Here is a 19,785-nt window from a genome sequence, read left to right on the forward strand (position 1 = left end):
TAAAGGTTTTCTACCCCGAAAAAACTTCTTGTTTGGAGCCAAAAGAAAAAGAAAAGAAATTACCCATAAGGCCATAATCCAAATTCGACCAAAATACCCCCTCCTTGTCAAACTTGAGATATTCACGTTACTTGTAGGGATGAAAAAGTAGTAATTTGTTTCTTACCTTAGACTAGCAGAGCCCCTCAGTAGTGAGACCTTGTATTGAAGGACAAAACTTTTCCTATAAATAATCTCTTCTTGAGTTCCTCTCTTATTCAGAGGGGGGTTTTGTTAAGATGGCAAACAACAACATAGCATTACCCGTTTACATGAAAAGCATACCAGACGATGATTGTGTATATATGTCATATTGGGAGTCACCTTCCCATGAGGGGTGGCTGGTTGTACTCTGTCAAGACGATGAAGATATTACCGAGTTAAATTTAAACTCACGTACGTGGACAGAAGGTGATTGCTTTCTTTGGAATCCTGCAACGTTTCAGACAATTGTGTTGCCTTCTCTTTCCTATTGGGTTAAAGAATTACAATACACTGTTTTTGGAGACAGTTGTGTTTTATCGTCCCCTCCAACCAAACCTAATTCTATGGTTTTTTTCTTCATGTGGGGTTCGCAAATAGAAACTCCTTATATCGTATTTTGCAGTCCCGGAGAGAAACAATGGAGATCACAAGAAGTGTCACCAAATGCTTATTATCTTTTTTGGTTAAAAGTAAGTAATAAGTTATATATAGCTAATACATACCAAGATGAGATCCATGAAATCCAAAGACTGGAACCTAAGCTATCTATAAAGTCATTCACCATTACTAACAATAATCACCATCCAATTCAAGGAGAATTAACTTATCCTAAAATGCATTATGTTGAATGTGGTAATGAACTCTTTAAGGTTGTTAGAGAGTACCATTTTAATGCTCGTCACGACAGAATGCTTTATATAAAAGTTTCTAAACTTAGTTTAGCTTCAACTGCTTCATGGGAAGAAGTGAAAAGTATGGATGATAGTGTGCTCTTCATAGGGTATGGCACTATTGCTTCTTCCTCAGCAACCAAGTTAGGTCTAGAAAAGGGTTGTGTCTATTACACTCAGCCTGACGACGAAGGCCTCTACAAATTCGACCTTGAGGACAATTCTATTTCTGTTTCTTTGGCTCTAACTTCCAGTCCACTAATGCAATCTAGTAGTGTATGGCTTGATATGGTTAGGGTAGCCAACGGAAGAAGAGAACATAAATGTAGTAGAAACATAGAGGAAAAGTTTATGCTCAAAGTTATGGAAGAAAAAACTAGTAGTATCGTACAACCAACACTTGTATCTCCATGTTTTATTTTCTTAAGAAAAGAGGACCCTGCCTGGAATTTCGTAGATGTAATGCATAATAACGACAAGTATCACATGAAACTTTCCGAGTTTTTATCAGATGCTGAAATTCGGTTCTCAAAGAGTGGTTGGTTACTAATGTCAAAAGGCAAGAACACAGTATTCTTTTTCAACCCCTTCACGGAAGCAGTGATTCAACTTCCGGACTTGCATGATATATTTAAGATATCCACTTTCTCTTTCTCATCTTTACCTACTTCTTCAGACTGTGTGCTTATTGCTATTGAAGAACAGTATCGACATTTATGTATCTACTACATCTCACAAGGAGATAAGAAGTGGAGCTTTGATTCGTTCAACAACACCATAATAGATTCTGACAAAAGCCGCAGGGAGTTCATCCCATGGCTTAATAATCCAGTTTTCTTCAACGGAGTTTTCTATTGCTTAGATCGTCACGGGACTTTGGGTGTATTTGACAAAAACAAAGAGTGCAAGTGGGAAGTTCTTGTGAAGCCTGAAAAACCCACTGATAGTTCTGTTCGGACAAGTTTTTTGGTGGAGTGTGAAGGAGATTTGATATCGGTGTTTTTAGGGCATCAAGGTAAAAATCTTCAGATATTTAGACTAGACTCCTCTAAGAATTGGGTTAGGGTTGAAAGTCTTCAAAAGCATATGTTATTCATCAGTGAAACCTCCAGTATGTCGGCAATTGCTCCAAATAGTCTGATGGAGAATAAAATCTACTTCGATAGATTTCATGGTCACGAGATATTATATTATTGTCTTGATAGACGTCAATATTACTCTCCTGAGAGTCAACATTCTGCTGGGGATTTCTATGGTACAAAGAAACACTTAAATTGCACCTGGATTGAACCTAATTGGTCACATAACACAGATAAAGAGCTTGACTGGCGTAGATCTTAGAATTAGTTATTTTCTGAAATGTCTATTTGACCTTCTATGTTTTGACCAATATATACACATAATATGAACTTTGTGTTTCATTTATTCTCTTTTTTTTTAACGATATATCATTTATTCTCTAGTTACTATTTTTGGTAAAATTCCTCTATACCACCCATTAAAGAGTGAAAAATAAGAAAGGAGCGAACTACAAAAGAGCTATTGTATAAGGAGGCCAGACAAGCCGTAAAGATAAAGGCGCTACTAGTACTAGCTAGATAAATATATGAAAAGCATAAAAAGTTATGTAGCATAAGATATTACTTTGGAGTTGAATGGCATATTAGTGTCACAACAGCTTCCCGTTGTCTATATCCTCCATCACTTCGATGTCCTTGCGTGCTGTGATCTTGTGAACATACCCTGGAATGAAGAAATCAAGTACTTGATCAGATGCCAATTTCCTGTAATAACTAAGAGGTGAAATTGTGAAAGCAGGGGCCTTGAACATACAAGCAAATTTAACAGCTAGGAAGAAAGAAAAGTGTACTGTCCTGGTCGACTTCCGTATGGATTCTAGTTCCTAAGGCAGTTTGCCTAGTATCAATTAAGAATATTTGCTTTTTGTCGAAATCAATGTCTAACCTTCTTTGGTTTCTTTGAGAGAAATATTATTCTACAAATACTATATGAATCTCATATGTTGAGTTTGTTAACTTAAGAAATGAAAATTGACAACTACCTAGAAGGAAATTGCATCTTTGCTTTCTTATTGGCTAGCCCCCTGATCCCGATCCCCTTGAAGAGTCTGGCTCAGGATCAACAACCTCTGCATGTGATCAACCTCTCTCTCTTCTCTTTCTTGAGATATTTCTACACTAAGTGGGAAATCATTGACTCGGGGGATCAGCAAATGATCAGCTCGGTCTACCCCTATTACAATCCGATCCACAGGTTACTCAGGTGGATCAGCTGATCCCAATTACTTAGCTTAGACATTTCGATGCATGGATGCTCTTGTTGGACATGCAGCAGTCAAGTCAATGTGTACTGAAATTTTGCTTCCACATTTTTTATATGCTTTTTATAATCATGAAATAACCAAATTCGCAAGACCAAATTTCACTTTTTTGCATGTGTTCAACAAGATCTGGGAAATGTCAAAATTCATTTGGCCAAAATTCAACATTTCAAGAGTAGAAAGCTATAACCAACATGGGTATACAACAAAAGTTCAACATTACAGTATGAACATCTTGCATTAGAAAATGGGAGCTAATGTGCGGAGAACTAAAAACTGCCGAGAGAAAGGTCATCCTACAAATTCTGATCACTATATGAATCTGTTATGTTAAGCTTGTTATAACTTATTCTTTTTGGAAACTTTAAATGAATATATTAGATGAAAAGGATCACCACAAAGGAGATTGATTCTAGCACAGCCTAGAGTCGTCAAAAGTAGAAGAAAATTTGATCAACACGAAAGATAACAGAAGAAAAAACTCTATGACAACAAATCTAAGAGTACATGGTATCTATAGAAGCCTCCAAAGAAGTTGCCCACTTTTTCATAGTAAAATGCTTTGGACATTCCACATATCATGACCAAGCAAAAATTAATATTTGCACCAAATGGATTATATTCTCCTTAACTTTTCTTTAACAAATATTCTCCTTAGATTCTTTCAACATTAGAAATGACAAAACCCTAGAACCAAATTGCAACTTTGCTTAGTTATATATTCTCCTAAGCATTTCGGTGCACGTTTCGGATACTCTTGTAAGATGTGTAGTAGTCAAGCTAACGGATACAATATGAGATTTTTCATCTGCATTTAATATTTAATTAAACACAATAATGTAAGGACCCAATTCGCGAGACCAATTCCTTTCTTCTTATTTATGTGTTCGATAAGGTCTTAGAAATATCGAAATCCCTTCAAATATAAGTTCAACATTTCTATAGGTGAAAGCAACAATATCAACATGGGTATCTAAGAAAACTAATTATCCGATAAATTTAACAGAATCAGAAGTCAGAACAATAACTTGAAGATGAAGAGAGGAAGAAGATTACCAATTCCTTGACAAGGGATACATTTACAGATAGTCTCCTTCCCCTTTTTGCTATAATAGCTAACCAATCCAGAACCTTGGCAACTCCTACATTTCCCAGTCCATTCATAAACAACCTCCTTACAATCCTAAACAGATACCCACAAAATCAACAACCCAAAAGAAATAAAAATTGAAACTTTATTCAATAAAATCAAAAAATAAAGTGTGGGGGTAAAAGAAAGGGTTTACCTCAGTAATGGGATCACACTGTAATCTCTGATCGATAACATCAGGAGAAACAGGAGAACAATCAGGGTAAGTCATAGGAAGAGGAAGGGCATCTTCATCATCTTTCAAATAACTTTCTCTATTACGTGACCATCTTTCTTTAGCATTTGCCCTAGTTTTTCTAATAGTAACTCCATCGACATTGGTAGTTGTTGTTCCGTCTGAGGAGGAGGAGTCTTGTGAGGAGGATAGTGGGATACGAACAGTAGTAGTACTAGTGGCTTGGAATAGTGTTGGAAAATGAAACAAGCGAGGAATAGTGAGTCTAATTGGAAGTTCAGAAGCTTGGCAAGTAATGAAAGAAGAGGACGATGATAGTTTGATAGGAGAAGAAGAAGGGGGTTGTGGTTGTGGTGATTTAGAAGGGAAGGGGAAGATGAAGAATTTAGGGTTTGTTGTTAGCAACATTTAGTTAAAGAATTTTTTTTTTATGAGTATTGAGAAATGAAGTGAATGAACATCGTCTTCTTCTTCTCTCTCTCTATCTCGTTTGCTGTTCAATCAAATGAACATATCGTCTGGTTTGATTTTCAACCAAAAAAGCAGATAAAATTGGGGGGGGGGAGAGAGAGAGTGGTGGGAAAATTATATTAGTATATAAAGAAAAAAAAAAGATGGAGCGCGCCAGGTAGGGGTCGAACCTACGACTTTCTGCTTAGGAAACAGACGCTCTATCCACTGAGCTACAGGCGCTTCTTGAATTTCTCAGTCATAAGTTAAATAAATTTCTTTGACCTCAAGTTTAACAACCGGTAGCCCATTAGGTTGGACATCTAGGTGTAATATGTAGGTCTCAGTTTCGATTCCATAGAAGTGTAAATCCAGAATTTATTAAATTTGGATATAAATAAAGTAGTTAGATAGGTTTTAGGTCAGTAGTTAAGGTTTGATTTTAAGTACGTTTCTGTAATAGTTTAAGTATTTCTAGTGATGGGGTTTAAGTATGTGTACATGAACTAAATTTGAGTAGTTTTTTATATCTCTCTTTTGTATCACATGTGATTTCTAACTTATCTTTACAAAACACTAAAATATCTAACAAACAACTCTTTTTTAAGCAAACAAAAAAGAAGTAGTTAAGAGACAAAAATCGTACTTTCTTTTTTTGCTACAACATATACACACACTTGGTCTCTCATGGTCCATAAGAAGTTTAGGGACTTGTCCTTGAGGGATTCACACATCTCTGTCTGTACATCTACCATTTTAGTTGCAGCCATATATATTATGAGAATTGAGAAGGAAGGGCCTATATTTTTTTTTTAAGATAAAATATGAGAAGGGCATTGTAGTAATTGTACACACATCAATAGGGCTGGGAAAACGGTCCGAAAATCCGAAATCCGGCCTTAACCGCCCGATCCGAGGCAGCCCGCAGTCCGAAGAGAGCCCGACTCGGGCTTACCCGACCCGAAATTTCGGGCGGACGCGGGCGGGACTCGGGCATAGCTCTTTGCCCGATAAGCCCGCCCGAGAGACCGCCCGATAAGCCCGCCCGAGAGACCGCCCGATAAGCCCGCCCGATAATTTCTATGTTTATGTATATTTTTTGTGTAAATCTAATTTGATGTATTTTTTGTCTTATGTAAATGAACTTTAGGAAATTTAGAATGATATTTTTAATTGGATATAAGTTATTGAGTCGTGAATGAATTGCAAACAATAATGATATTTTTAATTAAGTTTTTTTATATTATTTTTTCTTGAAAAAACCCGTAACCCGCCCGCCCGAGCCCGTTAGAGCCCGATCGGGCACTCGGGCATAGTCGGGCCGCGGGCTTCAAAGAGGCTCATGTTTACCCGCCCGAACCCGCCCGATATCCCGATTGGGTAGCTTACTACCCCGCCCGAACCCGCCCGTGCCCGACATTTATGAGCCCGAACCCGCCCGAACCCGCCCGATTCCCACCCCCAGACATCAAACTAGGCAAACCGTTGGGAGTTTGGGCGGTTATCTTTGCCTCTTTAAAGAGAGGTTGGGAAAAAAAGCTGAGGGTTTATGATGAGGTGGCTCATTCTCATCTTCTCCCTCTAAATTCTCTATTTTTCTCTCTAAAACTAGGAATGACAGGAGGGTTTTAGTCTGTCATGAGATGGACGCTCCCACATTTCTTCCTTATAATCAAACCCCCTCTCTCTCTCTCTTTCCCCTCTTCCTTTTCGTACTATCTTTTCACATTTTTCCAATTCATCCATTATTTTCTGGGGAAGCTCCATAATCAATTATTTGACCTAGTTTGTTCAGTAAGTTCTTCTTTCTTTCTCTCTTTATCTTTCAATTTCAAGAATGGGTAGTTCCCAAATTCTGCTTACATTGTTTGTCTTAATGTTCTCCTGAAAAAAATGAACTTGAATGAGTCCAAAATGAAGTATTTAATAGTTCAATTGATATTTTGGTTACCCATGCCTCCAAAATTTCCTGATTTTATTCTAAGATTGCAGACATTGTTGTTTAGCCCCTAATTTTCAGTGTAATTAGCTTGTAAGTTAGGGAATAGTAATGGGTTGGCTTGAATGATTCAATCCCACCTCTAGATATAGAAATAGGGTTTCACATTCACACATGGAGGAAGAAAAGTTATTCCAGCAAATATTTTTGAAGTTCATTGTTATTTATGTTCACGGCACTTCTTATATAGACCTAAATTAGTCAAAACTATCGTAGAAATCAAGTCGATGATGTAAATATGGGCATCAAACTTCATAGAGCTAGTGGGTTTTCTTCCTCTGAATGTCAATGATCATATTTCTTACTATATGTTTTGATTTTATACAGCATTTGATACACCACTGAGCATATATTTGCGGCCGAGTGGGACAGATGAATACTCTTGATGTACATTCTCCTTCTGAATCCTTCTCTCCATCTGCTCCATTAGAAGTTTCTACAAATGGCGCTCACTCTAATCTAGAATCATCAGCTGTTACAGCTGATAGTTCTGGTACCATGAAGATGACCCAGCATGAGCTTCTTCCAACTATAGAAGCCGCAAAGTTGACACCCAAGGTCAATGGATTTGTAACCGAGTCCTCAGAAGCTCATGCTATCCTATCACCTCATTCATTGGAAACTGCAGAAAAACTGGAGTCATCGAATCATTCTAAACATGGAAGTCAGGTTAACGTGCACAAAGGACTGATTGATACGGCAGCACCATTCGAGTCTGTTAAAGAATTTGTTACGAAGTTTGGCGGAATCACTAGTTGGAAAGCTCATAAAATTCAGATGGAAGAGGTAAAATTCTGTTTACCGGTTTGTAACCTAATGTCTATCATGATAAACATATTACCATTTCCTGTGTTGTTTATCAAATACTGTTATTAAACTCAATTGAAAAGAACCCAACTTTGCTATGATCTTGATGTTCATCTTCATTTTTTGGCGTGAATGCAGAGACGTAAGTTTATTGAACAAGAGCTAGAGAATGCTCAAGAAGAAATTCCCAAATATAAGAAACAATTCGAGGTTGCAAAGGACTCCAAGGAACAAGTGATAAGAAATCTAGATAACACAAAGAGACTCATAGAAGAACTAAAACTGAACTTAGAGAGGGCACAGTTAGAAGAGCAGCAGGCGAAACAGGATGCCGAGTTTGCCATACTAAGGGTGGAAGTGATAGAAAATGGCATCGCTTCCGATGAGGTTAGTGCTGCAGCAAGGGCACAGCTTGAGGTTACGCAAATGAGGCATGCTTCTGTACTCAAAGAACTGGAAGCTACAAAAGACGAGTTGGAGAAATTGCGGGCCGAATATGAGTTACTAGTTGCAGAGAAAGATATGGCCGCGAAGAGGGCAGAGGAAGTTGCAGCTGCATCGATAGAAGTAGATAATACAGTTGAGGAACTGACACTCGAGCTCATCGAAACAAGGCAATCCCTTGAGGTTGCACAAGTAGCACATCTCGAAGCCGAGGAGAAAACAATCAGAGAAGTTGTTGCTAAAGAACAAGATTCTTTCAATTGGGAGAATGAGCTTGAGCAATCAGAAGTCGCGTTAGATACTCTGAACCAGCAACGCCTATCAGAAAAGGATCTCAAATTGAAACTAGATTCTGCGTCAGCGTTGCTACTCAATCTAAAAGCTGAAGTAGCAACATATATGGAAGCCAAATTGGATCGCAGAAGTGTCGATGAAGTGATCCTAAAGTCTCCTCAAGACGTATCAACGGAGAAAACCGATATAGATTTACAAGCAATAGTTGCTTCCAGCAGAAAAGAGCTTGAAAATGTAAGGGTGAGTTCCGAGAAAGCAACAGAAGAAGCAAATTGTTTAAAAATGGCAGCATTGTCACTTAACTCGGAGCTTGACACTAAAAGAACCGAACTTGCCACAGTGAGCCAAAGAGATGAAATTGTGACTATAGCGGTTGCATCTCTTGAAACTGATCTGAATCGGATTAGTACAGAGTTAGGGTTAGTCCAGATGAAGGAGAAGGAAGTGAGAGAAAATATGGTGGATCTACCGAAGAAACTACAGGAACTGTCTCGAAAAGCAGATAAGGCAAAATCACTTGCTCAGCTTGCTCATGAAGAGCTAAAGAAGACCCAGAAAGAAGCGGAAGAAGTGAGAGCTCGTGCAAATACCATGAGTAAAAAATTATATGCAGTTCAGAAGGAGATAGAGGCAGCTAGGGAATCAGAGAGGTTAGCTCTAGATGCATTCAGGGCATTGCAGGAAAGTGCATTGATAACAATCTCCGGCGACGATGATTCCAATACCCGTGTGACACTTTCTATGGACGAGTATAACGAACTAAGCCAGCAGAGTTTCAAGGCTGAGGAACGAGCAAGGGTGAAGGTCGAAGCTGCCATCTCCAAAATAAAAGTAGCTAAGGAGTCTGAGCTCAAAAGCTTGGAAAAATTAGACGAGACATATCGGGAGATTACTGCAAAGAAGGAAGAACTGACAATGGCGATAGAGAAGGCTGAAGTAGCTGAGGGAGGGAAGCTGGGTATGGAGCAAGAGTTGACAAAGTTGAAGGCTAAACATGAGCGGGAAGGAAGTAACAGCGACACTGAAGAACAAGAAGAAGTGAACTTCATGACTAGTCTCAAGAAGAAAGAAGAAAATGATACAGACACAGGTTCTTCCCCAGAAGTGAAAGATGGAAAGAAGAAAAAGGCGAAACTGTTCCCACGAGTTATCATGTTTTTCGCCAAAAAGAACAAGCAAACGTCAAAGTGACCATAACAATCATGTATCTTTGTCGTTTTTTTATCTCTTCTTCGGCATTCTTAAAAAGAAGAATGACGAACCAGAAGTCGTCTCAATTCTTTCATGTGAGCATGTTAATTAGAGCTCACTGTGTAAATCATGTTATGTTTCTTTCAAAATATACACACTTGAAAGAATGTGAAAGTTGTAAAGGTTTAGTTGGGATAATTAGTTGATATGAAATTGATTATTCCTGCTAGCTTTCATGTCTGACATTGATTTGATCTCATGGACAACTAGTGTGTTCCTCCAGACCTTAAAAATGTGAGACAGAATTCATTGATCCGAGATTGTTAATCCACGTTGAGTTAAGTTCCATCAGCAACCCATACGGAAAATAGAGACGAATAATAGGAGAATATAAAGAACCAAAAAGACAATGTAAGTGTTAGCTTGGCCTCACGACTTTAAAACACATCACTAGGAAAGAGTATTTAATCTCTCCTTCCAGGCGTCACATTTGTTCTCCAACCCATGCGAAAATAACTTGTTATAAAATTTTATGGATCAGGTTTTGAACTGCTAGAGATATTGTCTACTGTGGCACGTTAAGGTCAGGACTTTAAAACAAATCAGTAGAAAATGATAATTATAACCCTTTATAAGAGGTCTTCATCCTTCCTTAATGTGGGATTGGCTTAAAACATCAACAATCCAGGAAGAAATTGTCAATTCAAGTATTAACCTATTTTTCTTCAACAACAAAAAAAAAAAAAAGTAGTAACCTATTTACCTCCCTCCAGCATTGATAATAAGATTACTTGAAATATTTTGACAAAGCAAATAACACAAACCGACTTTAGCTCAGTTGGTAGAGCGGAGGACTGTAGTAGTTGCTGAAATCCTTAGGTCGCTGGTTCGAATCCGGCAAGTCGGATTTTTATTTTTCTTCCTTCCAGCACCAGATGGAATTTTTTTAACAAGCATCCTCTCAGAATGAAGAAGATTATTAGTATTTGTTTATTCTTATCAAATCTCACTCTTTTGAGTTTTAATCGACTAAGCTTATTTCAACAACAACAAAAAAATCGACTAGCTTACTTTACTCAAAATTCAGTCATTCAGATGACCCCAACGGTCGAGAGAGGACGTAAACAAATACATCTGAAATCTGACTCAAGTTAATTCGAACCTCGGGACAGATTAATTTAGAAGAAAATACACACTACCGAAGTATAGTTGTCCCACGATTCTAGTTGGATTGAAAAACAAACAACTTGTAGAAGTCCTATGTTTATGAAAGATGAAACAAACATAAAATAACTTACATAAATATATGTTTATAACTGTAAAATCCATCAGAACTCGAAACTCCACAACTACAATAGGAATGATCTTTCGAAAACGACCAACACACAACTACAATAGGAACGATCTTTCGAAAAAAGACCAACTTAAATTAACCTCCAAGTCTGATACCAGATTCTATTACATGGTAAGGAACTAACAGGACAAAAGACTTCTCACGAAGCTCCGGTGTCCTTCATGACTGAAAATCTAGCAGAGAGCTAATGCCCATAAGTTGTTTTCCTCATTGTCCTGACAAACTCATCGAAGTTAACTTCTCCATCATCTGCACATTTAAAACATACCAGACCCATATCATTGTACTGAGAAAACCCGAGAATTGCTAGTTGTGAAACGAAGATAAAACCTATCATTGATGCTAAAAATTGATTCGATATATATCGAAGGGTGGGTATGAGGTTGTGTTTTTTTTTGTACGAAAGTAAAACGAAAATTCGCAAGGGCTTTTTAAAGCAGATTCTAGGGAGCGGATCAGTAACGCTCTTAAAAGCTGTTCTCTTCCCGAAGGCGATTGCCAGAAAAGCAAAGTTAGAAGTAATTCATACAAAAAAAAAATCACGGCAGTACCAAAACGATGGCCAAATAAATGAATTATGTCAAATAGTGGAATTGAAATGGCTTACTATCACGGTCTGCTTCCTCGACCATCTCCTGAATCTCACGGTCGGTAAAGTTAACCCCTAAATCCTTTGCAATTTTCTGAATGTCCGAAGCAGATATCTTTCCCTGCAGTAAGGGGAAAAAAGAGTTAGTGACAAAGAAAAACTAGATAAGATCAAGATGAAGGAAGATGTACATTATTATCTTGGTCAATGATGTGAAAAGCTTTCGTGAGCTCTTCTTTTGAATCTCTTTCACCAATCTTGGCAGTCATCATATGCACAAATTCATCAAAATCAATGGCACCACTCCCATCCTTGTCTACGTCTGCAATCATTTGAGTGATTTGCTGGAAGAAAAAAATTTGAACATATCAGTGTGACAATCAATACAAATTAGCATAAAGAAGGATAATCTGTTAAATGAGTAACAAGAAGGAGGTGAATCAGCACTCGGATCTATCCGTCTCATAAGTCTTTGCTCATATTGGCAAAATATATATTTGTTTAGATCAGATGAATACATTGAAGATAGAAAAAGGATGTATATGCAGAATACACTTCATCAACTTCTTATGAAAAACCGACTACATCAAGGCACGGAGAAAAAACTTACGAATATAGAACCATTGCTCCAATCCAATCTTGGCAAAATATCACTCTTTATTCGATATTTCTATGTGCTATCATCGTTCTGTGTCTTTCTTTAATATTGTATTGTTTTTTATTCCTATACTACCCATTATCAACTATTACATTTTAACTATTATTAAAATAAATTTTATCTTAACCACCAGAACTTAAGCACACTAACTAAAACAGGACACCAAAGAAATACCTCTTCTGTCATTTCGAAACCCAATGCCCTGCAGAAAAATTATTGTAGTATTCACAGATTAGCAAGACTTATTGAGTTCAGAGGTGTTTACTTTATAGTATGAGAGGGAAAGACTAGCTTACCTCATGGCAACATTTAGCTCTTTAGCATCAATTGTACCTTCAGAAAGTGGGACAAACAATTACAATAACGTGTAAAATATTATCTACTAAACGGACGGCGGAAGAGAAATCTTATACATACCTGATCCATCTGTATCAAATAGCTCAAATGCTTCCTTAATCTCCTGCCTCTTTTGCTGAGATAACCCATGATGCCGTCCTCTAGGTTTTTCCTTCCTTGATGGTGCTCTATAAAGGGTTGACTGCTTAGCAAGAAAAACAAAGAATCGTGAACAACCTTTTAGAGCACCTTCAACCAGAATACGTTACAGCACTGTTTTTGATTTCTAACGTTATGCATAAAAAAAAAAGTACAACCTTGATATGTCAAGCAGATGTATGTGTACCAAGTTAGTAACAACAACCATCAATTTTCACTTAAAATAAAAGTATCCAACCCTGATACTATCCACGATTCACGAACAAAATGAGGTATTCAAGCATTGTGGTTTACGAAGCGAATGGTGAAACAAGAGGCAAAACATTTTCGTGTTGTAACTAAGGACCACCTCATGAAGTATGAAAAATCTTATAGTACTAGTATATAAACTGAACCAACCCATGATTTCCAGTTTATTAACCAAAAATGTCTTGAAAGTTTCAATTTTTTACAACATTAACAAGTTAAACTTGTTGTTCATGAATCTCATATTGTCAAGTAAACCCTAGAAAGGCCAATTTTTTTTGAAGGAGATACAAGGAATGAACTAGGGCAAGTTTGTTTCATCACCGTTTCAAATTGCAACAACATAAAAGAAAAAAATCTAATCGCAATTAACAGAATCAACTTGGGAATTTATAAATGTACCACATGAGATTCACAAGATTGAAAACAAGTTATAATACTCAATTGAATCGACCATATATATATATTTCAAAATAAAATTCAATTTCAATCGGAATAATTTAGTTGGTAAACGGGAATAGTGTTAGATCGAGACGCACCATGAGTTTTAGGTTGAAATTGCCTCCTCCTCGACGGCCACCGGTTTCACGCTGTTTCTCTCTCTCTCTCAGTGGGTTTCCTGAATTCTGACCGTTTTCTGAGTGGGCACCCCAATCGGAGTATTAACAAGTTAGAGTAAGTCGAGTGATGGCCTCAGCCCCACCCTCCAACCACAGTCCTAGGGGTGGCAATTTGGTCCGAACCGGTGGGTTTTTTCCCGAACCCGCCCCTAATGGAACGGGTTTTACCGCCCCGTTTATTAAATGGGACGGTAATAGTATGAAGATAAAATTATTTATCGGGGTCGGAGCGGGTTTGGGATTAGGTAGTAAAACCCGCCCCGCCCCGATTAAATATTATGTGTTATATATACAATAGGTTTCTAAAACTTTTTATCATATATCATCAATTTAACTATTTTATATTTTATATTATGTAATAAGTTGTAGTGTTTATAGTTGATAAAACCAAAATGTTATAAAATTTTGTTTATAATATTTATATTAATTTGATTAATCTAACTTATTTGAAATAAAAATATGAAATTTATGTTTAAATCCGACCCGCCCCACACCGTTTCATGTTATACGGGGCGGGGCGGGTCGGTAATGGTTAAGTAATTTCTAATCGGAACGGGTATGGTAATTAAATACCTACCCCGATTAACTATTGGGGCGGGAATGGTAAAACCCGTTTACTAACGGGGCGGACTTGGGAAAGAGGTAACCCGTCCCAAACCCGCCCCGTTGACATCCCTACACAGTCCCCAGCCGACTGCTTCAGTCGCTTAGGGGCGACTAAAGGTACCCAACATAACCGTTGGGGACTCCCAACGTTCATGTTGGGGATGATCTTGGCCATTGGAAAAAATCTAACAGCCAAAATCTTCTCTTATTTCTTTTTTTTTCGTTTTTTTAATGTAATTAGTTTTAACTTTTTTGAACTCTAAAAAAAACTTTCACATTAATAATTAAAATACATTGAACGAAAGTGTAGGTCCCCGAATAATTTTTCAAACACGTGTTTTGTATATACACAAAACCACACACGTTTCTCGCACACCAACAAAAACGCCACACGCGCATTTCCCACATAAACAAATTTTCGGTCTCAAGAGAGGCTGGGGTTGGAGCTGAATTTTTGAGGCTGAGCTGAGGCCAAAAATTTTGGGTGAAAAAACGGTTTTTTCGGCCTAAGACAGACTGCCATTGGACTTGCTCTTAGAAATAAGATAGTGATATGTCCACCAAGAATCTTGATTGTTTGTGACTTGCTGACTCACTTCCGTAATTCCAAAACAATTTTTTTGCCTTCTAAAGTGGAAGACTCTTAGCCCCAATAGACTTTGACGGTTGAATGAGATTTAGAAGTGAATTAAAACAGTTTTAGGTTTTTCACGTATATAATCTAGCAAACGTAATAAGAAATGGTTAATGAAATAATTGAAATGGTTTGTCCAAATTACCTTTTATCTTATTGGCATGTTGCACGATAATCTCGATCATTAACGAACCAATCGCCACCATTGTCTCCTACCACGTCCCTCTCTCCTTCTACTCAAATCTCTCTTCCTTCCGCTTTTTTGTCAATGACAGACAGACAAAAAGGTGGGTTAAGAAAAGAGAAACGGTTGTGGTAGAAAAACTACTCTAGTACCAATTTATCTTATTGGCATGTTGCACGATAATCTTGATCATCAACGAACCAATCGCCACCATTGTCTCCTACCACGTCCCTCTCTCCTTCTACTCAAATCTATCTTCCTTCCGCTTTTTTGTCAATGACAGACAGACAAAAGGTGGGTTAAGAAAAGAGAAACGGTTGTGGTAGAAAAACTACTCTAGTACCAATTTATCTTATTGGCATGTTGCACGATAATCTCGATCATCAACGAACCAATCGCCACCATTGTCTCCTACCACGTCCCTCTCTCCTTCTACTCAGATCTCTCTTCCTTCCGCTTTTTTGTCAATGACAGACAGACAAAAAGGTGGGTTGAGAAAAGAGAAACAGTTGTGGTAGAAAAACTACTCTAGTACCAAACGTGGTAACAAAAGAGAGATAAGCAGTGATAGAGGGTAGCAATTAACGTGATGCAATTTTATACTTAAATTTAAAATATTTTCATTTTCAGAAATCAGTTGATAAAAGTATATGACCACTAAAATTGAGTAGAGTGCAAGTGGCATTTCCCTTTTCTGGATCCTTTGTTGTTTAACATTTCATTTGGTCCATTTACATGGACAAAGTCAAGGAGTAATATAGGGTGTGGGCATGGTAGAAACGATGTGTGCTTATATAACTTCCCCACCCACAAGACAACTCAAGGCAGCAAACTGAGTGATAGATTACAGAGACCGTTAAACCATTGATTTTCATTTCTTCATCACTCTACTCTACTACAGGAACAAAAAAAAAAAAAGACAAGGGGAAAAGATTGAAAAGTCGAACTCAGAGCAAAAAAAAAAACACTGAAATTTGATGATTTGATATGAAGCAAAAGAGCTTAAATCATCGCTAGTTGAACAAAAGAAGAAAAACCCTTTCTTCCATGGCTTCCATTATCATATCTAATTACAATTCACCTCAATTTCTCTTCCAAACAAACCCTAATTCTCCTCTTTCTTCTTCCTCTTCTTCTGTACTTCACTACCCTCCTTACAGAACTTATCTTAATTTACAGCATCGTACCCATTTAAGAACTGGTTATGCTGGAGGTAAGATTGGATGCGAGGATGAAACATATGGACCTGAAACCCTTAGAAAACCAATTATTTCTCCTGTTGAAGAAGTTGTAAAAAAGGGTTCTTTTGAACTACCATCAGATGGTAAGAATGAAGATAGGAGAGTGGGGAAGAGAGATGAAGATGAATGGGTTGATTGGGAGGATCAGATTTTGGAAGATACTGTTCCACTTGTTGGATTTGTTAGGATGATTCTTCATTCTGGGAAGTAAGAGTTTCTTATCTTAATACTCAAACTGTTAGTAATACTATTTGAATTTTAGCTAATCATATAATCTAACTTAGAGCTATACTCACTACATCGTATCGAAGATGAAGCCTTTACATGTATGGGGTAGAGAAGGAGTTAGTGATAGAACAAATTTTCATTTCAGAGTTGTTCACTTTCATGAATTGGTCATGAGCTTGTTGCTAGCTTAACCTCTTGACTTAAAATGGTTAATGTACCATATTGCACTTACATGACTACTAGTTGTTTAACCTTCTTTCAATGGACAAATGTTACGTCTTTCAACAACGGAAAGACTCTGAAACTTTTGATTACTGTGGGTACTGATATTGGGGAGAATTTGTGAACTATTTTGACCACCCTTTGTCTTCATATTTGTTATACATGGCTCATTTGAGAAAAGTCTCTTGAAGATGTATTCTAGTGAGAGTTCCCATCCTGAAATAACTTGTTTAGTTGAACCGATAGTCATATACTTCCTATAGGCATGTCAATACTAATTGTTCTCTGTACTAGTGTGCTTATAATTCAGGAACATTACCATCTTTCTATTTTTTAACCTCACCTCATAAGCCAACTCTAAGGGCAAGGGAGGCCCAAGACCACTTGGGGGTAAGGAGGACCCAAGACCACACCCACAAATGGTATCGGAGCCCAGGTTTACCAAAATCTAAGTCTGTTGTAGAGGGGACTGACAGTCTTCCAAGCCCAACATCTGAAGGGAAAAATTGTTGGAGTCCAGATTGGTTGTGGGAGGCGCTGGTGGTCAGTTTATAGTGAGGGAAAGCCTAACCTCCTGAGCTAGCTTTTGGGGTGAGAGAGGCCAGGACGGCAAGACCACTTGGGGGCAAGGAAGGCCGAAGACTGCACCCACAAATAGTTCTTACCAGTGTAAAAATTGATTTTGGGAACCTCAATCCGTGTCTTTCGATTTTTTGTACTTACCGATTGGCATCCTATATCTAACTTAAGGCATCAGAACCTTGGTATTCTGACAGTGACTTTCAAGTAATTCGTTGATCTAACACACCTGTGTGCTTGAGTGAATGGACATGTAATAACTTATCTTGGGACTGTGATGCTCTTAGTTTCTCGTATCCTTTCTCAGAATAGGAAGTATCTGATTTTCTGTGGCATTTCTCTCCTTCTATCAGCTAATATAATACGTTAGCATCGCTCTCTAGTTTTTTATTACCAATAGCATTACTCTCAATCTGATTTTCTCATTGAAGGTACCAAGGTGGTGATAGACTGACCACCGAGCACGAAAAAGCAATCGTGGAGAGATTACTTCCATATCATCCGGAGTGCGAGAAGAAAATTGGATCTGGAATTGACTATATCAAGGTAGGCTATCTATTGGGTTCCAACCTGTATTTATCAAATTAGCTTCATATTCCTGGACTTGTGTTTAGCAATAAGCAGTATAATTTGCTGTTTGCTTATGCTGATAACCTTGTATTATGCTAAGAGTCTCTTAGCTTCTATTCTTACCTAATAATATAAATTGATAAAGCAGCTCGTGCCTCACCAAACAATACCTAGATGACTAAATCCCTAGGCATCTGATATGCGGACCCCAGCTGTAGGATTCAGAGTCTCACCCATACACGAATATACACAAATACTCATGAAAACACGAGTGTCTTCATACATTGAGTGATTAACTTTAGAAACTTACTTCAAGTAATCTGCTTATTGGAAATTCGCCTTTTAATTTCGGGTTGCTATTATCTGAACCCACTAAAAGCTTTGCCAAAACTTTAAGAAACAAGGGTTAATATAAATTTCTCCAGTCTGTCCTCCTCTAGCGTTTAGCTAGATTTTGAAAATGTCTTCATTAAATTCTTGAGGTATCATAAGATCAGATGGATAGGGAGAAGTTGTAACTAGGACGAGATAAAATGGGAACTGAATATATATGAAGGTTCATGGTCATTCACATACCCATGGTTGTCCAACATCTAAAGAGTCATTTTCACAGTTTTTTACTCGCTGCACATCCACCATTTAATTGTTGAACTTTCATGCTTGTTAATTAAAATTGATTTATTTGACTGCAATATCTCGAAATATCCTTGGTACTTATAAGATCAGTGCGATATCCTTGACTGAAATGTGGCTCAAAATCGACTTGAATAGCGAAATAGGATCCATATTGATGACCCGATAACAGGAATAGATGATAAATATCGGTATAGGTTTGCTCATAGTTTTTAATAAGCTTTTTGTTCTTTTGTTTATAGTTTTATTTGGATTACCTAGAGAATGAACTTTGTTTATATGGACAGGTTGGGTATCATCAAGAGTTCGAGAGCTCTCGTTGCTTGTTCATAGTCCGGAAGGATGGGGAATCAGTTGATTTTTCATATTGGAAATGCGTAAAAGGTTTGATACGAAAGAATTATCCTTTATATGCAGATACCTTCATTCATAGACATATTCGACGACCTAAACGTAGGGAATAAGAAAAAGGAATTGAATATCCGGCTAGCATTTTTACCATTGTATTATAGAGAATGGGAAACCTTCAAATTTCTTCGAATTGAATGAGTATAATTATATATTGTAATGAGTTAGACGTAGAAATTTAACATCATTGAACAAGCAAGACTATAGTTGGAGAAATGGAAAAGTTTAAAAGTCAGTTCGATCTTATTTTCAGCATTTGCTTAATGTTTATAACAATTCAATAACTTCTGCTTTTTTTGTTATATCTGGAATGATCAAAATATATCCATTTTCATGCCAGGCTGAAATTTGGACCTAAACAAAAATTAAATGAGTTTTTTTTTTCTTTTATTAGCATAATGAATCATTTTGCAAGCACTATTTGTCATTTTTTTGTACAAATTATTAAAATAAAAAGTGCAATATAATAATTATTCACTAGAAATAAAATCTCAAACCAACCAACCAACTCATGTTAATGTCTTATTAGTGCATCAAATCATACCCCACAACTAACATGTAAAATTAGTTCTTTTTTTTTGCTTTCTATTTGAATTTTCTTTCAATTATTTCACTTTTATCTGTATAAGCTTTTAAAGATAGAATGAATACATTAACTTATCCCATCTCATATGGATAGATAGATTTTTGTCAGAACATACACTGAACTTTGGGTGGGGGGAAAGCACTAAATTGGGTGCTCAAATCCTTTTT

The 19,785-nt window shown here is 37.2% G+C and overlaps 4 protein-coding genes and 2 non-coding genes across 7 annotated transcripts; 3 read left to right on the plus strand and 3 right to left on the minus strand.

The window, feature by feature from the left end:
• Nucleotides 1-2,344: 2,344 nt before the first annotated feature.
• SCO2 (protein disulfide isomerase) lies at nt 2,345-5,296 on the minus strand. 2 transcript variants are annotated; one of them, XM_086656995.1, is made up of 4 exons: nt 4,542-5,296; nt 4,312-4,438; nt 2,977-3,167; nt 2,345-2,657 (listed from the first exon to the last, which is right to left on the minus strand). In XM_086656995.1, the coding sequence occupies exons 1-3, from the start codon at nt 4,986-4,988 to the stop codon at nt 3,004-3,006; spliced, it is 738 nt and encodes a 245-aa protein (XP_086513121.1). In that variant the 5' UTR covers nt 4,989-5,296; the 3' UTR covers nt 2,345-2,657; nt 2,977-3,003. The 2 variants fall into 2 exon arrangements, with proteins under 2 accessions (XP_086513121.1, XP_086513122.1); XM_086656996.1 differs by lacking the exon at nt 2,977-3,167.
• Nucleotides 5,201-5,273, minus strand: TRNAR-CCU (transfer RNA arginine (anticodon CCU)). Its single transcript has one exon. It is a non-coding gene; the product is annotated as a tRNA-Arg (tRNA).
• Nucleotides 5,297-6,495: 1,199 nt separating the features above from the next.
• On the plus strand, nt 6,496-9,994 carry LOC147570436 (protein WEAK CHLOROPLAST MOVEMENT UNDER BLUE LIGHT 1-like). The gene is made up of 3 exons (XM_086657000.1): nt 6,496-6,824; nt 7,357-7,815; nt 7,975-9,994. Exons 2-3 carry the CDS (start codon nt 7,402-7,404, stop codon nt 9,763-9,765), a joined length of 2,205 nt encoding a protein of 734 aa, XP_086513126.1. The 5' UTR covers nt 6,496-6,824; nt 7,357-7,401; the 3' UTR covers nt 9,766-9,994.
• Nucleotides 9,995-10,588: 594 nt separating this feature from the next.
• Nucleotides 10,589-10,672, plus strand: TRNAY-GUA (transfer RNA tyrosine (anticodon GUA)). Its single transcript is given in 2 exon segments — nt 10,589-10,625; nt 10,637-10,672. It is a non-coding gene; the product is annotated as a tRNA-Tyr (tRNA).
• A 374-nt stretch (nt 10,673-11,046) lies between these two features.
• LOC147570438 (putative calcium-binding protein CML13) lies at nt 11,047-14,506 on the minus strand. The gene is made up of 8 exons (XM_086657008.1): nt 14,409-14,506; nt 13,647-13,825; nt 12,784-12,904; nt 12,663-12,699; nt 12,541-12,568; nt 11,900-12,052; nt 11,727-11,829; nt 11,047-11,368 (listed from the first exon to the last, which is right to left on the minus strand). Exons 2-8 carry the CDS (start codon nt 13,647-13,649, stop codon nt 11,304-11,306), a joined length of 510 nt encoding a protein of 169 aa, XP_086513134.1. The 5' UTR covers nt 13,650-13,825; nt 14,409-14,506; the 3' UTR covers nt 11,047-11,303.
• Nucleotides 14,507-15,937: 1,431 nt separating this feature from the next.
• On the plus strand, nt 15,938-19,278 carry LOC147570439 (protein DCL, chloroplastic-like). Its single transcript, XM_086657001.1, has 3 exons — nt 15,938-16,599; nt 17,853-17,967; nt 18,912-19,278. Exons 1-3 carry the CDS (start codon nt 16,199-16,201, stop codon nt 19,086-19,088), a joined length of 693 nt encoding a protein of 230 aa, XP_086513127.1. The 5' UTR covers nt 15,938-16,198; the 3' UTR covers nt 19,089-19,278.
• Nucleotides 19,279-19,785: the final 507 nt, after the last annotated feature.

This window comes from Eschscholzia californica, unplaced genomic scaffold (genome assembly GCF_041429995.1).
Source record: "Eschscholzia californica isolate CP2 unplaced genomic scaffold, dmEscCali1.0.p SCAF_1, whole genome shotgun sequence".
Classification (NCBI taxonomy): Eukaryota; Viridiplantae; Streptophyta; class Magnoliopsida; order Ranunculales; family Papaveraceae; genus Eschscholzia; species Eschscholzia californica.

What these genes read in the sequence shown, in the direction of transcription:
- SCO2 (XM_086656995.1), bottom strand. Translation starts at nt 4,988, where the DNA reads ATGTTGCTAACAACAAACCCTAAATTCTTCATCTTCCCCTTCCCTTCT. An exon ending in AGTGTGATCCCATTACTGAG is followed by an intron (nt 4,439 to 4,541) that starts GTAAACCCTTTC and finishes GTATCTGTTTAG; the next exon opens with GATTGTAAGGAGGTTGTTTA. An exon ending in TATCCCTTGTCAAGGAATTG is followed by an intron (nt 3,168 to 4,311) that starts GTAATCTTCTTC and finishes GGATTGTAATAG; the next exon opens with GGGTAGACCGAGCTGATCAT.
- LOC147570439 (XM_086657001.1), top strand. Translation starts at nt 16,199, where the DNA reads ATGGCTTCCATTATCATATCTAATTACAATTCACCTCAATTTCTCTTC. An exon ending in ATGATTCTTCATTCTGGGAA is followed by an intron (nt 16,600 to 17,852) that starts GTAAGAGTTTCT and finishes TTCTCATTGAAG; the next exon opens with GTACCAAGGTGGTGATAGAC. An exon ending in CTGGAATTGACTATATCAAG is followed by an intron (nt 17,968 to 18,911) that starts GTAGGCTATCTA and finishes TTATATGGACAG; the next exon opens with GTTGGGTATCATCAAGAGTT.
- LOC147570438 (XM_086657008.1), bottom strand. An exon ending in GAGCTAAATGTTGCCATGAG is followed by an intron (nt 12,569 to 12,662) that starts GTAAGCTAGTCT and finishes ATTTTTCTGCAG; the next exon opens with GGCATTGGGTTTCGAAATGA. An exon ending in GTTTCGAAATGACAGAAGAG is followed by an intron (nt 12,053 to 12,540) that starts GTATTTCTTTGG and finishes TTTTTCTTCCAG; the next exon opens with CAAATCACTCAAATGATTGC.
- LOC147570436 (XM_086657000.1), top strand. Translation starts at nt 7,402, where the DNA reads ATGAATACTCTTGATGTACATTCTCCTTCTGAATCCTTCTCTCCATCT. An exon ending in ATAAAATTCAGATGGAAGAG is followed by an intron (nt 7,816 to 7,974) that starts GTAAAATTCTGT and finishes GCGTGAATGCAG; the next exon opens with AGACGTAAGTTTATTGAACA.